Below are 14,361 nucleotides of genomic sequence, written 5' to 3' on the forward strand. Positions count from 1 at the left end.
TGACGTGATCAACCCCTCACTAATTATTCATCACTGACTCAATCAACAAGTGATTTAGCAAAGAAAGAATAATAAGTTGTTTATTCTAAGTAAAAAGAGTGTAAGCATATGTTCTTAATTAAAGTTAATTCATTGTTAATCCAAAGTAATGAGGGGAAATTATTTCTCAAACATATCGCTAAAAAAATATTTAATAAAATTCCACAATTTTATTTATTCATCAGTAATTTCAACTAAATTAGACATACATAAAAGTAGTAGTAGAACAAGTAAAAAGACATTAAACAGAGCATCATTTTCCAAGTAAATGTTACGAATCGTCGGAAGGAATGAATAGGTTATAAGCATCTCCAACATATATACTGGAAAAAAAGGGATCCCATGTGAGTTTACCTTCTAATAGTGGAGTGGTAAGTGGCAACAGTAGGCGTCGAACATACTCAATTGTTCCATTGGTCAAGTGATGAAAAATACTACCTCCGGTCCTAATTATAAGACCCAGTTAACTAATTTGAGGGGATTAAAGAAGTAAGTTAAGTTAGTTATTTATAACAAATAAGTGTTGTCATTCCTAAAATATCCTTGCTAATTAAGTGTGTTGGTTAGAACTATCATTATTAGAAGGACTATCTTGGAAAAAAATGCATAAATATAAGAGACAAAATGGATTGGGGTCTTATAATTAGAACCAAACTAAAAGTCAAACGGGGTCCTATATTAAGGACCGGAGGTAGTATATAAATTACCTCTAAGGAATTAGGTCTAAGCGAAAAAGACAAACTAAGATTCGAATCTTATTAAAAATTGTGTCAACATTTAATTCCTGATGCCTCAAATTGAACTATTTCCGATATGAGATTCATGTGCTTATGAGGGGAAAAAAGGGAAAGATATATGAATTTATTGAAACTTATGCTAAATTGGTTTCCTTTAGTCTTAAATATAAGACCCATTTTGTAGTGTAATTTATATAATAAAATGAGTTTTATATTTAGTACTGGAGGAGTATCTTACTTGACTAATTTAGTGGTTAAGGGCCATAAAAGAGTAAAATTTATTTCTCACGTACTAATTATAAAACCCCTTGCATTTTTTTAAGTATAAAATACACCTTCCAAATTCAAATAGAACTAATTTACAATGATTAAAAATTTAATTATTTATAAAAAATGTGCATTGATTTCTCTTTTAAAAAAAATTCTTTTTAATCATTTGTACTAAAAACTATCCTTTTTTTGGACCAAAAAAACCATCCATTTTAACATGGATTATTAAAGATAGTTTTAAAAAATAAAATAGAATGAAATCTCATTCTGATCTGAAGCAAACTCTTTAATTAGATCATGAACCTTAGTTATAAAACTTTCTAACTAATTAAAACTTCTCGAACTAATAACTTTATCAAGGACAACTATGCAACAAAAAAAAAAGTAGTTTTAAGTAACTCAATTAATTTGCTGGTCAAAAAAATAAGTAACTCATTTAATTTACGGGGAATTATTAACGTCTGCTACAACAGTAAGAATGCGATCCCGATAGTCAGAGACGCAATCTCATGCACAGCATGAATCAAGATCAACAGGTACAAAATTATAAACGGAAGCCTTGCTACAACAGTGACAACCAAATTTGTGCGGTCCAATTTATATTTACTCTAAATAATAATTTATAAATAACTTTTTAATCGTTATTTACAAAATATTAAAAAAAAATTGTCTTAATTTAAACAAAACATATTTATAAGTGTTTTTTTGTCACTATCACAAACAAACCCTGTATTTGAAGTTTTTTAAATTTCGCATTCCCTCGTAGCTGATAATGTGCCTGTTTGGCATCACTTATTTTAAGCTTATAAGTAGCTTATAAGCTCTATAAGCTCGATTGACACAATTGGGTCTGTTTGGATCAGCTTTTCTGCAATCGGATTTTTGTCTGAAAAACTACAATAAGCTATAAGCTAAAATTAACAACTTATGGCTTATAGCTTTTGAAATATGGAGAGAGAAAAAGTTAAGAAATTTATTACCTCTTTTTGGTTCTTATTAGAAGCCTCAAATAACTAATTTGTAGATAATAAAAAATCAGTTAAAATTAGTTGAAAGTAATGAATAAGTTAGAAATATATTTTTATTTTTAAATATGCTCCTAAAAATATACTTTTATTTTTTCATGTTTCACTTTATATTTAAAATATTTTTTATGACTTCTTCATATTAAATTATTTTAATTTCATTGTATTATGTGAAATTATTTTTTTAATCATGTTTTATTATTTATTAAAACTTATATCTATTTTGATCATTTTATAACCAAACTTACTTTTACTCAATCATAATCCAAATAACCTTTTACCAATCTCACTTTTGTTATCTAACTTTTCCGAACTCTAATCTAAACACAATTTAGTTTATCCAATTTAACTTTTATCCAATTTCACTTCTCTATAAACTACTTTTTCAATAAGTTACTTTTTTAATCGCTATCCAAACGGACCCAAACGGACCCAATAACTGCCTACACAATCCTTCCCTCTGGATTTAAAGAGCGAATAGCAAGTCACCCAACTCTGTTCTTGTTTGAAATCGCACCAAAATTCTTCATGATTTGCGTAATGAGGTCAATACCTATCACAAGCTAAACACGTTTTCAAAATTGAAGCATATCCTCCTACTCGGTAGTCATGAGCGAAACACGTTTCCAAGATTCCAATAACTTAAAACACTCGGTATAAATCGCTCGTTAATATAATGCAGAGGCATTAAAACAACGGACAAAAAACAGCAGGAAGTAACAGTAATGTAAATTTGTTCATTCCTACCCAAATATCATAAATATATAAGATCAGATCCAATAGAAGCATTAAAATACAAAAAGCTTGAACCCAATGACAAAGTTCTAAGATCCTCAAAACAAAACCAGCTAATCAAGAAGCCGATGGAATACTTCTACCACAAACACGTTACATAAACAAGTTGGGCTTTTTGGCCTTGTACGTGGTTTTAAGCTTCCTGGTGGGTGGCCTGACTTTCCTGTAAACCAACGGGAACTTGATTTTTGAGTTGTGGAACTGCTTGGTGCTCTCCCTTTTGCAGAGTTTAGCAGCAACGGTGGCCGTCTTGATGATTTGAATGCAAGGGGAACGGACCCTGTGACGGGAAGCCATCTCATGGTACATCTGCTCGACTGCACCATTTAGAGTGGTATCACGGTACTCTTTGTACATGTTGTGATAGCCAGTTCTACTCTGGTAACGCAACCAAATGCCGTAGTTCTTGATCTTGGTTGGGTTCTTCTCAAAAATCTATACATGCATGAAAACCATAGGCCTCAGAATATGACAGAAATAAAACCAAACCAAAAACATTGTTACATTGGGGTTTTTTTTTTTGACCTTGTTAAATTGGGATACAGGTGATACACTTTATGCCTGTTGTGAATTAATTATTTGAATAGATGCATCACATTGTGAAAAAACAAAGAATATTTCACTTCGACATGTTAAATTAAAATTGCAGTATGAAAGGTAGAAATTAAAGTTTTGAAGACATGGACCCCAATAGGGCCAAATCCAGCAATTTCTCAAGGAGAAATACAAAGGTACCAGCACCAGGTAGGACAAGAAATAAGCTGAGTCTCAAACTTTCAGTAGCCAAAAGACATTTTCTCATTGTCTGAGCATATAATCATGAACAAAAGATGCCTTATTATTGTAATTTTCACCTATAATCAGATACTCTACACTGATATTGGCAATCAATCCAATAGTTTCTACCGCTCCTGAAGATAGTAACAGCGGGGATGATTCCATTTTCACATGATTTGCCGATCGAACATTCCTTCTGATGGCAACTAACCACCTAAATGACTAGGCTATCAGCTAAAATGTCATGATATGAACGCACTTAAAAGGATGCACTACATGTTCAAGGGTTCACTCGCTAATATCCTAGGAGCTATGCATCTTACGACACAGATCAAGTTTCACAACATTAACGACCCACTCACCACAAGCTTTCTAACATAAATTAACACAGAAAAGGGAGAAACATTTTATAGAATAAATGTTAGAAAGTTGCTGTTTCGAATTAACAAGAAACCATTCTTGTCAGAATTTAGAACAGAGACATAAAACACTCGATAAACATGCGCGAAAGTAAAAATGCACCTCATTGATAGCAAGCACTTGACCATTGCTTTTCTTAACCTTCTTCAGTTTCCTCAAAAAATACCTAAATCAAAGCAATCAGCCAGATTAAGACAATTATTACTAGCCTCGACTTCCGGGACAAAAAAACTAGAGTACTAAATCGAATAAAACTTTTTCACACCAAAAGACCTCACAAGAATAGTACAAACGAAAATTTCCAACCAGAAATATACAATGATCACAAGAAATCACATTACCAGAACTTCGACTTGGCGCGAACCTCGTTCGTAGCCCAGAGTTTCATGCGGTAAATTTTTGGGTGTTCATCTGATTCCGTTGGCAGAGCCCTCCCGACGACTTGGTACTGGTGGAACTGCAAGAGCAACCAGAGAATCATCTAATCAGCTGGGAAAATGCCATTTACTTGGGTGCAGTGAAAAAGGAGGCAAATACGAGAAAATCGAATACCCCACCAAAAAATCAGATCAAAAATTCGAACAATCAAACATGAAAATATATCAGCTTTCAGTGATGCAAATTAATAGAAGGGTCATAAATCCTCAGAAACAAATTTCAGCCGCAATTGATTATAAATCCAAAGCATTGGTTTAAGACCCGAGGTACAAAAACTCACCCTGAAAGCAACCATTTTCGAGAGAAGACGGACACAAGAAGCACTCTGATACCTCTCACCCTCTCTCTCACTGCCGTAAGATCAGGCTACGTAGGGTTTTCGTTTTACTTATATACGATGAAGGAAACCCTAGTTCCGGATTAAGAGTTTCGGTGTGGGCGGGGCCTATGGGATTAAATTGTTCCTTCCTCTACTGGGCCTCGTGAAAGATTCAGACTCCAAAACAAAAAAAGACTCTTTTCTTTTAAACCTTCTATCGTTGTCAAAAAAAAAAAAAGAACATTTTTCTTCTGTTTATGGCAAAAACCAAAGTTTGAGTTTAAAATAAAAATAAATATTTCTATAAAAAATTGCATCAGAAAAAACATACCACTTCCGATCCTAATTATAAGACTTTGTTTTTATAGCTATAAACGAGGTCTTATAATTAGAACTTGAGGTAGTAATATATTTTATAACTATAAATGCATCTATTTTCTCTTTTGTATTAAGAAATGATTTTATTTCTTTCAGAATTTTTTTTAAGAATAATGGAAAAAAAACACTTGATCAGTTTGATTTCTGAAAATTTAGAAGCACGAATGTGGTTGAATAATTTGTTTCACTAAAATAGCCTCTATAATTATTGTGGGTTGAAAAAGTTATATGTCATGTCTAGGTTAAAAATGTGTGTTGTTTTCTTACAATATTCTCCTTAATTATTTGTATTCGAATTGTTTCTTAATAAAAACTTTCTTAACATGTGCAATTAACAATTATAGTTTATAAAAAAATTATAAGTTCGAGAAGCATAGTAAATTAAGATATTATATTTAGAATTGAAATAAATATTTCATTCTCTCTAGCATTATTGAAAGGGGGGAAAAAAAACAAAAGAATCTTTTACATGGATGCATTTTCCCCTCATCTCTCGCGTCTCGTAGGATATATCTCAAATGCGCTATAGCATGCCTGGTCACCCTTTCTTTTCTTTTCTTTTTCTTTTTTTGACCTGATGGTCACCCTTTCATTTAAACCTTGAGCATGGTTTCCTCAAGCGAAGGAAACATATGACAGCATTTCCTGGATAAACATTTATATAATGTGTAACTTCCTGCTATAATAGTCAACATATATTCTTTTTTCTGTTTCCGAAGCCTTTAACATCTGCTAATCTGTAGAAAATGCATTCTCGTGGCGATTTACAACAAACGTAGCAAATTTTACATATAACCACAGGTGAAGTTCAGACTTCAGAACAGCGAGAAAGCGTCAGAGAGGTTGAAGAAGTCGAAATGTACAGTAAGTTCTTTGGCGTGTTTGGTTTCACCAATCATGACCTTTATTTGTAACACCAAGAGTCACAGCTATCACAGCAATGATTGACTGCAAATTAAGAATAAAGAAACACAGGTCAAGTGGGAACAGGCAATGACATAGAGCTTTGTCCTAATAAGCTAGCATGATAATCTAGCCAGAAATTATTAGAGAACCATGTTCTAAATTGGCAAAGGACTAAGCCTGGACAGAAATGAAAAACGAAACAATCTACAAATTGAGATAAACACTTACAGCAACTGTGCATGCAACTAATCCAGGCTTTTCTCGGTAATCCATCTGTACGCATAGCAGCAAAATAGTTCCAACGTACCAGGGAATGCCACCAAGAAAGAATCCCGTTATAAACCTTGCAATACAAATTAAATTATGGTCATCAATACATCTGGCACCCTGGCTAGACAAATTTCTTGAATTCCTAATGTCAAACACATGAAAAGAATAATCAGAGACTGTGTCTTCTCATTACCCTAGATCCCACAAGAGCATTTGAATCCAATTATATGCAGTGTTAGATGGAAGACATCATGTAGTTTACAGCATGAGTGCCCCTTAACATTTAACTATAGATGCCTAAAAAGGAAATAACAAATGGTTCAATAAAGTGCCAGCAAACTCACAAGAACCAACCCAGACCAAGTCCACAACAAGGAAGACGATGTTCTCTTATGGGCCTTCCTTCAGCAACAGCATAACCTTCAGGGCATTATAAAACCGTTATGATGTGCACGTAGAAGACAAAAACAAGAAAATTGATAAAAAGAATTCCCATGTATTAACGTAAGTGATCTCAGATATAAGATGCCAATAACAATATTGGGAAGGTGATAGAAGCACTTAGGAATAGCTACATTATCATATTCTGTGAAAACAAGCAGCTAAATACTACTATCATTAAGGTGCCAAGAACCTTTTTTTCTGAATGATATATATATATATATATATTCTAGAGAAACACCGAGCTTCAATCCAAATAGGGAAAGATCGAACTAACACTGAGCTTCAATTCAAATAGGGAAAGATCGAACAAACACTGACTTTAGACAACTTTACATGGGGTCAGAAATTTATGCATCTTATGAAATTTGTCAATGGAGCTTTGAACACAGATATGTCAAAATGACAAATGAACATATAATAGCAGCATATTCTTTTTCACTTTAAAAGCTATATAAATGTATTATGTATCCTAGGACTTATATCTTCAAAGAACCATTCCATCAATGTTTTTAAAACAAGACCACGCAAACCATTTGGACTATTTGATTTGAGAACTAGCTAATCACACATTCCAAATAACCTCTTTTCTTTCTCTTTATACAACCCAAATAACCTCTTAAAACTATTATAATAATTGGCCAATTTCAAATAGTGAAAGCATCTTATGAGGCCATTTGTCAGTTAGAACACCGTTTCTAAGACATGTCCATAATACCAAACTTACTGCACCATACCATTTTATTTGGCGTTTCACATATGTCGCCCTTCTGGCCTCTGCAATGAAGAACTTATTTCTTACTCATCTGGCCCAACTTCTATTGATATGAAAATCTGATATTTTGTTCACAACCACGGCTCTTAGCACACGGTCACCCTCTTCCATCCCAATAAATAGTTTACCAAAATTTTTATAAGCCTACTTTAAACTGAGTTTTCCCTATGATCTGAGCCATAATGTTGTGCCTTTGCCTTCATGCAAGGCTTTGACATATCAATTTTCAAGACAGAAATGGAAACCTCTACTCTGTAAATTGACTACAGATCAATAGCATGGAAGTTTATAATAATCTTATCCAACTTCTTAAATCAAAATTATCAGACTTGACAGCTGTGACAAAGAATTTAGGATAATTAAATCATTCTCGAGCTGTTCCTGCACTAACTAATGTGTAAGAAATAATAAAAGTGATACTCGAGCAAAAGTCAGGTTTGAAAGTCTTCATGTTTTAAATGTATGGACAATAAAAAGTAGCGTAATTATTGACCAATATCTTCCATTTTGGTACTTTTTTCTGGCCTCACAAACTGTCATTTCATAAGCCTCAACATCCACCCGCCATTATTCTTTTCCATTTCAAAGCCATGATTTAGAGAGGAGAAAAAAAAAAGCAATAGATTATAGATTGTTCAAACTTCCAAATCCCAACAATTCATAACCATAGCCTTAAAGCAATATCATGTATTAAAAAATATAACGATCACAGAGAAAAATTGAAACCCCATCAAATCGTACTAGAACCGATTTAGCTATAGAATGCAACAGAACAACGCCTCAACCTAAACATTGCTCCCCAGACAGATTACAGCAGATATCAAACTGCCCCAAAATTCATTCTAATTGGATTCAGATCAACCACGGGTGAGCAACTTGTCCTCGTACCAAATCAAAACTGCTGAATTTGGGAACAACTTCAAATATCCTATGAGAAAACAAAAGGTTGGCCGTATCTAAATTCATTCTAAGAAGCATTCGCATTCAATTCATCCGTGTTTAATAACAAAAGCATTATTTATGCCCATAGTTTGTGAAGTAATCGACATTGCGGGCAACAAAAAATCTCAACGCGTACCTGGAACAGTTTGATATCCTTGGTAATAATGAGCACCGTAAGTTGCTGGTGGAGGAATAGGCTGAGGAAATCCTACCACTGGCTGAGGCTGCGGCGGTGGAGGTGGAGCAGCCGGGTAATAGTTGGCAACGCCCTGAAAGGTGCCATAGTAAGGCTGGCGCGGGTGATCGGTGACGACACCCCTGTTCTTGCCTTCCTCGCTCATAACTGAATCGGAGAATTGCGCGAGAACGACGAAATTGGAGCACCACCCTCTTCCACAGCCTAATTGCCCAGAACAGAACTCCCTCAGAGGCTTGTTTCGTGAGAAAAAGTCTTCGTCAATAATGAATTAGTGATTGTGTCGTTCCTTCGCCTGGGCCGGCAACCCCATAAAATCAACCCTTTATTGTAACGATGATTTTTATTATTATTATTATTATTTCTCTCCGATTTTTTCCCTTTTTGAAGTAACAAGGTTACCACTGACTACCACAGCGAGTCAAATGGGCAAGATAAATTAAGTCATGTCAAAAGGCAAATGATCCTTCCACTCAGAGCGGATCATTAACAATCTTAATGTAGAAGTTACCCTGGGCCAGTCAGCACAAGTTTTTGCTTCTTTGAAAGCATTGTCAATAGTGAAGCTTCTGAGGTCAAACTTCCTCTGTTTCATTTCAATCTATAAGGTTTTTTGGGTGAATTACAAACGCCAATAAATTTCATTGTAAATACAGGAGAGTGAGACTAGGCAATTGTGTAGATATTTGATAACTGTGATTGAATTGTAGTGACCGTGTTGTGTTTAGATGATGGGGTTGTTGATTGAAAATTGTGGTTAAATTCCTGTATTATGTTGTATTGCCACCACATGAAGCCTAGTGATTGGCATAAAAATATTTTTAAGACATTTGATGTTATCTGTTATTTAGCCAAACAAAAGCCAAATCGTGAGACATGATATCCCTCTAAGAGGGAGACTTATGATGTAGTTGTGACCTATATAGGCCCTGTTTGGCAAAGGGGTGGAAATTCCTTATAAACACGTTTCACATAAGCCAGGACAAAACTATTTTCACATATTTGCCTCTTACTCCGTAAATTACTATTGGAAAGCTACTTATAAGCTGTTCCAAACGAGCCCATAGTCTTCAATCAAACTATATGTTGCCATTGAGTACTTTGGCTATAAAGACAAATATTTGTGGTATATGGAGAGAAGTTCTCCAGAGAGCAAGGAAAGGTGTATATCACTTAGTCCAAGATATGTACGAGGGGTCACAATTATGTTGGAATGCCGTGCAGTGAGATAGAAAACTTTTTTATAAGAATTAGCCTACATCAAAGATCATTTTTGAGCTCCTATTAGTTTAACCTAGTCCTTGACGTTCTACCTAAACATATAAAAAAAAAATCTCTAAGTACATGTTTTTTGTTGATGATATAATCCTATTGACTAAGTCAAAAGAAGAGATTATTACTAAATTTAAGATATAGAGAAGAACTTTGGAATCAAAGGGTTTTGTTTGAGAAGGAGCAGGATAAAATATATGTATTACAATATTTTTTATAAGGAGACAAGTTAGAACGAATATGGAGGTTAAATTGGGAGATCAATTCATTATGAAAGTCGAAAAGTTTAGATGTTTGGGATCAATTATACAAAAAGATGGTGAAATTGATGGTGATGTTAATTATAAAATTCAAGCTAGGCGGTTTTAAATGGAGAAAAGTGACAAGAGTTATTTGTAATAAGAAAGTACCGAATAAGATTAAAAGAAAGTTTTATCGCACTAGTATAAGACCAATAATGCTATATAGTAGTGGAAGGGACAACATGAATATACAATAGAGATAGCCAAGATGGACGCGTAATCATACCAAAAAAACATAGAATTCACAATGGGCATATATGCGAAAAAGTTGGAATTGCGACTATTAGTGAGAAATGGTAGAAAACCATTTGAGATGGGTTTGTCACGTGCAAAGAAAGCATTTGGATGCACCAGTGAGAAGGGTTGATCAAACAGTATGAAATTCCCTAAAAAAGGTAAAAGAAGACCACGGAGAACACTTATTGAGGTTATTAAACAAGATCTTTCAACTAATAATATATCTAGGGATTTTGCTTTGGATAGAGCTCAATACCTTTGTGCAATTCACATAGCCAACCCACTTAATGGGATAAGACTTTGTTGTTATTATTGTATTTGTAGTATGTGGATTTAGTCAGAAATTTCAAGGAAACTCTCTTCTTTATAAAATTATTCTGTCCAAATATAAATAATATCATATTAACTAATTTTTATTTAAATCTCAATTTGCAGGAGTAAGTTGGAATAAAAATCATTTCTGTAAATACTAATTCAAACAAGTCAATCCCTTCTTTTATAGACCGGGTAGATCATAATGCCAATTTAAGATATGACGTTATGAACAATGCCAATTTTCATATAGGCTTTAGGTTATGCATTCATCTAATTCATCTAATACTGATAAAACAAATTTTCAGTAAAAAATTAAAGGAGAATTGAATAATTAAAATATTTTATAACAAAAAATTTATTTAAAAAATTGTCAGATTACAATCATAATGGACTGACCCCATTGGGTGCCAAAAACAGTCTGGAACCAAGAAAAGCCAAGTGCAAAAATGGGCCGCAAAACCCTAAAAGCATGCCCATATATAATATGAGTCGTCTTTCCTAGTTCACCCAGCGAGGGTTTTCGCGTTGTCGGAGCAGAAACACAGAAGCCGCACGCACGACCCCTGTGTTCTACCCTTCTGCCTCGCAATCATGGTTAGGAATTGCGTTTGAATATGTCGATATGCTATGTCTACTTTGATTTATGTTAAATCTACTTTGTTTTTTCATGGAAGTCTCTGAATCGTATTAACTTCTTCTCTCTAGTGTAGAACTGTTATGTGAATATTGAGGAGGTTGGGATGATTAAGATTAATAAACTGTGTGGTTATGAATTTAAGCTCCCGTTGGTTCGTAAGAGTTGGTATTTCTGCGATTTTCTATGCAGTTTCGTGTCATGATTCCGTCGACATTTTTCTGGGTTTATTTTGAACTGTTCTGACACTGCTGGGGAAACTGTCTGTCGCGTTGGTGGTACCTGAATTGGGGGAATGTCTAAGTGATGTATTTTGACTAATTTTAGAGTAGTGTCACTCATTTTGAAAGAAGAGGGACGCCTTTCTTCATTGCCAGCCTCATAAATGAGGTCACCTGTCAGATTAGTATAAAATTAAGATCGTCGGGGCTCATAAAAAAATTAAGTCTTCCGAGAGTTTATTGTTAACTTTTTAGCTTGTTACGTTAGCCCTATGCAGAATTTGTTTTCTTGCATTGATCCAGGTTTTTTTTTTTTAAAAAAAAAAAATTGATTTGCGATGCATTCAGTTCTAATTCTGTTGTGTGATTTGTAAACAGTCAAGGAGAAAGGTTAGAGAGCCCAAGGAAGAAACTGTTACTCTTGGTCCCAACTGTCAGAGATGGCGAACATGTTTTTGGCGTTGCCCATATCTATGCATCATTAATGACACTTCATTGTGAGCACATGAAGCGTATATTCTTCCATATAAGTTGCATCTTGAAAATTCTCAGTATAATTGATCATTTGCTTTGTTACAGCACGTCACTGATTTGTCTGGAAGGGAAACCCTTGTTCGTATAACAGGTAAAGAGTTTCCTCCTTTCTGTTGCTTTGCTTAATATGTCAATTTTGCTTAGGCGTGCATGACCTTTTCTGTTAATTTCATCTAGCCTTTCGAATTGGTCCTCTTAATTATATAATTATAAAATATCAAATGTTCTCAAGAGTTAAGATATGTTGCCAGATATTGCTCTGGCATTTTAAGAAAATTAAATTTGAACATTAAGAAAATTAAATGTGAACACAGAGAAGTCGAGATTGTGTTTTCTAATGAGACCTGGTTCTTATCTTCAGGGGGAATGAAGGTGAAGGCTGACAGAGATGAATCTTCCCCTTATGCTGCCATGCTTGCAGCACAGGATGTATCTGCTAGATGCAAGGTCATCAATTTCTTTATAAGCCAGTTCTTTAAATTAATCTCATTGGATCCAACCGTTTCTATCTGTTTGGATTTCATTCTAATTTTTGTATGATTGCCTTCTTGCATTGGTAATCTAGCACTATTGATGGGATTTTAGTTTTATGTAGGTGTTCAATTAATTGTTAGTTCAAGTGTGCTGAATCATTAGCACTTGGGTGTTTGCATTGTTTTATTAAGCAGTCAAAAGTTGTTAATTGACTTTGAGTTATGGAACAGGAGCTGGGCATAACTGCTCTTCATATCAAGCTCCGTGCCACTGGTGGAAACAAGACAAAAACACCAGGTCCTGGTGCTCAGTCTGCTCTCCGTGCCCTTGCTCGATCAGGAATGAAAATTGGTCGTATAGGTAATGCACATTTTGAAGAATTGATTTGCTTGTCTGAAGATGTTATGTTGTTTCATGTTTTGGTTTTTTTTTTATTTTTTATGAACTGCTAATTGTAGTGCTCGGCCAAAAAAGAAATTGGATGTTATGTAGTCACCCATGTAGTTTGAGTGGTTGAAACTATAGGAGTAAGACTTATTTCCTCCTTTGCACCTCTTCTTTTTTCCAATTAAACTCAGTAAATATGTGACTTCCTGTTGGTTTGAATTTTGTCGTGAGTTAACTGAATTTTCAATATTTAACATCATTGTATGATTGTATTGGGAAAATTGAGGTTTGTGGAGTAAATGGCTTTGGAAAATATTTGTGAAACCAAACGTGTTTTAGTTAACAGTTTGAAATCTTGTTTGTCTATACCTATCGTGTTGATAAAGTTGCCTGCATTATGTAGGGTTTGATTTGCTATGTGTTGAAAGGGTCATTTGCATTTTACCCTAATGTCCTCCTGTTCCATTAGGTTTGTTAATTTGTTCATGTATGATGTGGGATTTTGCAGAGGATGTGACTCCGATCCCATCAGACAGCACCAGGAGAAAGGGTGGTAGAAGAGGAAGAAGGCTTTAAGCTTGCAAAATTGCATGTGTTGGGAGTTGCAATTTGTTGTGGCTTTTCTCTTTGCCCCTTTACCAAGACAATATGTTGTGGCTTAAGTTGGATGTCAATTTTGGAATTCTAAATTTTATTTCTGGACTCTTCTGTTTTGGCCTAGCATGTGGCCGATTTCATTTAGTTTTGAACTTAGATTGTAGAATATTATGAAGCTGAGTTCATCCAAGATTTTATCGCCCCAACGCAATCATTCAGTGCTGGGCTGACACAATGCTTTCGTAGAGTGATAGTTTTTCTTTTGAAAAAGTAGTTCTGTTCAATATTTTAAAGAGAAAATTGCAATTAGGTCCCACCCAAAGGAATTAAATGCAAGGAGGTCTTTTGAAATTATGAAATTATTCTAAAGCCTTAAAGGATTTTTTCACAATAAATTTTATTTGTTTAATTACTAAATTTTTTTTTAAGTTTGTATTGATAACTGAAAGAGCAGTGATTGATAATTTAGGGTTGATAACTATCGTAGTTGTTTGACAACTTATAGTGTGATATGCTGAGAAAATGTGATGTTAAACCAGTATCGATAATTGTCAATCTTTATATCTTAAGTTGTCAATCACTACTCTTTCAGATGTCAATACAAACTTAAAAAAAAAAAAGTAATTTGTTAATTAAATAAATAAAATTTATTGTAAAAAG

General features: G+C 34.2%; 3 protein-coding genes and 1 long non-coding RNA gene across 4 annotated transcripts; 2 read left to right on the forward strand and 2 right to left on the reverse strand.

The window, feature by feature from the left end:
• Positions 1-2,728: 2,728 nt before the first annotated feature.
• LOC114724844 (60S ribosomal protein L18a) lies at positions 2,729-4,882 on the reverse strand. Its single transcript, XM_028911295.1, has 4 exons — positions 4,782-4,882; positions 4,405-4,520; positions 4,166-4,229; positions 2,729-3,301 (listed from the first exon to the last, which is right to left on the reverse strand). Exons 1-4 carry the CDS (start codon positions 4,794-4,796, stop codon positions 2,960-2,962), a joined length of 537 nt encoding a protein of 178 aa, XP_028767128.1. The 5' UTR covers positions 4,797-4,882; the 3' UTR covers positions 2,729-2,959.
• Positions 4,883-5,813: 931 nt separating this feature from the next.
• Positions 5,814-9,011, reverse strand: LOC114724854 (60S ribosomal protein L18a-like protein). The gene is made up of 4 exons (XM_028911306.1): positions 8,669-9,011; positions 6,719-6,794; positions 6,333-6,447; positions 5,814-6,146 (listed from the first exon to the last, which is right to left on the reverse strand). The coding sequence occupies exons 1-4, from the start codon at positions 8,871-8,873 to the stop codon at positions 6,087-6,089; spliced, it is 456 nt and encodes a 151-aa protein (XP_028767139.1). The 5' UTR covers positions 8,874-9,011; the 3' UTR covers positions 5,814-6,086.
• Positions 9,012-11,367: 2,356 nt separating this feature from the next.
• LOC114724869 (uncharacterized) lies at positions 11,368-12,121 on the forward strand. Its single transcript, XR_003738360.1, has 2 exons — positions 11,368-11,448; positions 12,088-12,121. It is a non-coding gene; the product is annotated as an uncharacterized LOC114724869 (long non-coding RNA).
• A 119-nt stretch (positions 12,122-12,240) lies between these two features.
• On the forward strand, positions 12,241-13,936 carry LOC114724862 (40S ribosomal protein S14). The gene is made up of 4 exons (XM_028911317.1): positions 12,241-12,334; positions 12,605-12,690; positions 12,948-13,077; positions 13,613-13,936. Exons 2-4 carry the CDS (start codon positions 12,610-12,612, stop codon positions 13,678-13,680), a joined length of 279 nt encoding a protein of 92 aa, XP_028767150.1. The 5' UTR covers positions 12,241-12,334; positions 12,605-12,609; the 3' UTR covers positions 13,681-13,936.
• The last annotated feature ends 425 nt before the right edge of the window (positions 13,937-14,361 follow it).

The sequence above is a fragment of the Neltuma alba genome, unplaced genomic scaffold (assembly GCF_004799145.2).
Source record: "Neltuma alba isolate B1F8T4 unplaced genomic scaffold, ASM479914v2 tig00002385_pilon, whole genome shotgun sequence".
Lineage (NCBI taxonomy): Eukaryota > Viridiplantae > Streptophyta > Magnoliopsida > Fabales > Fabaceae > Neltuma > Neltuma alba.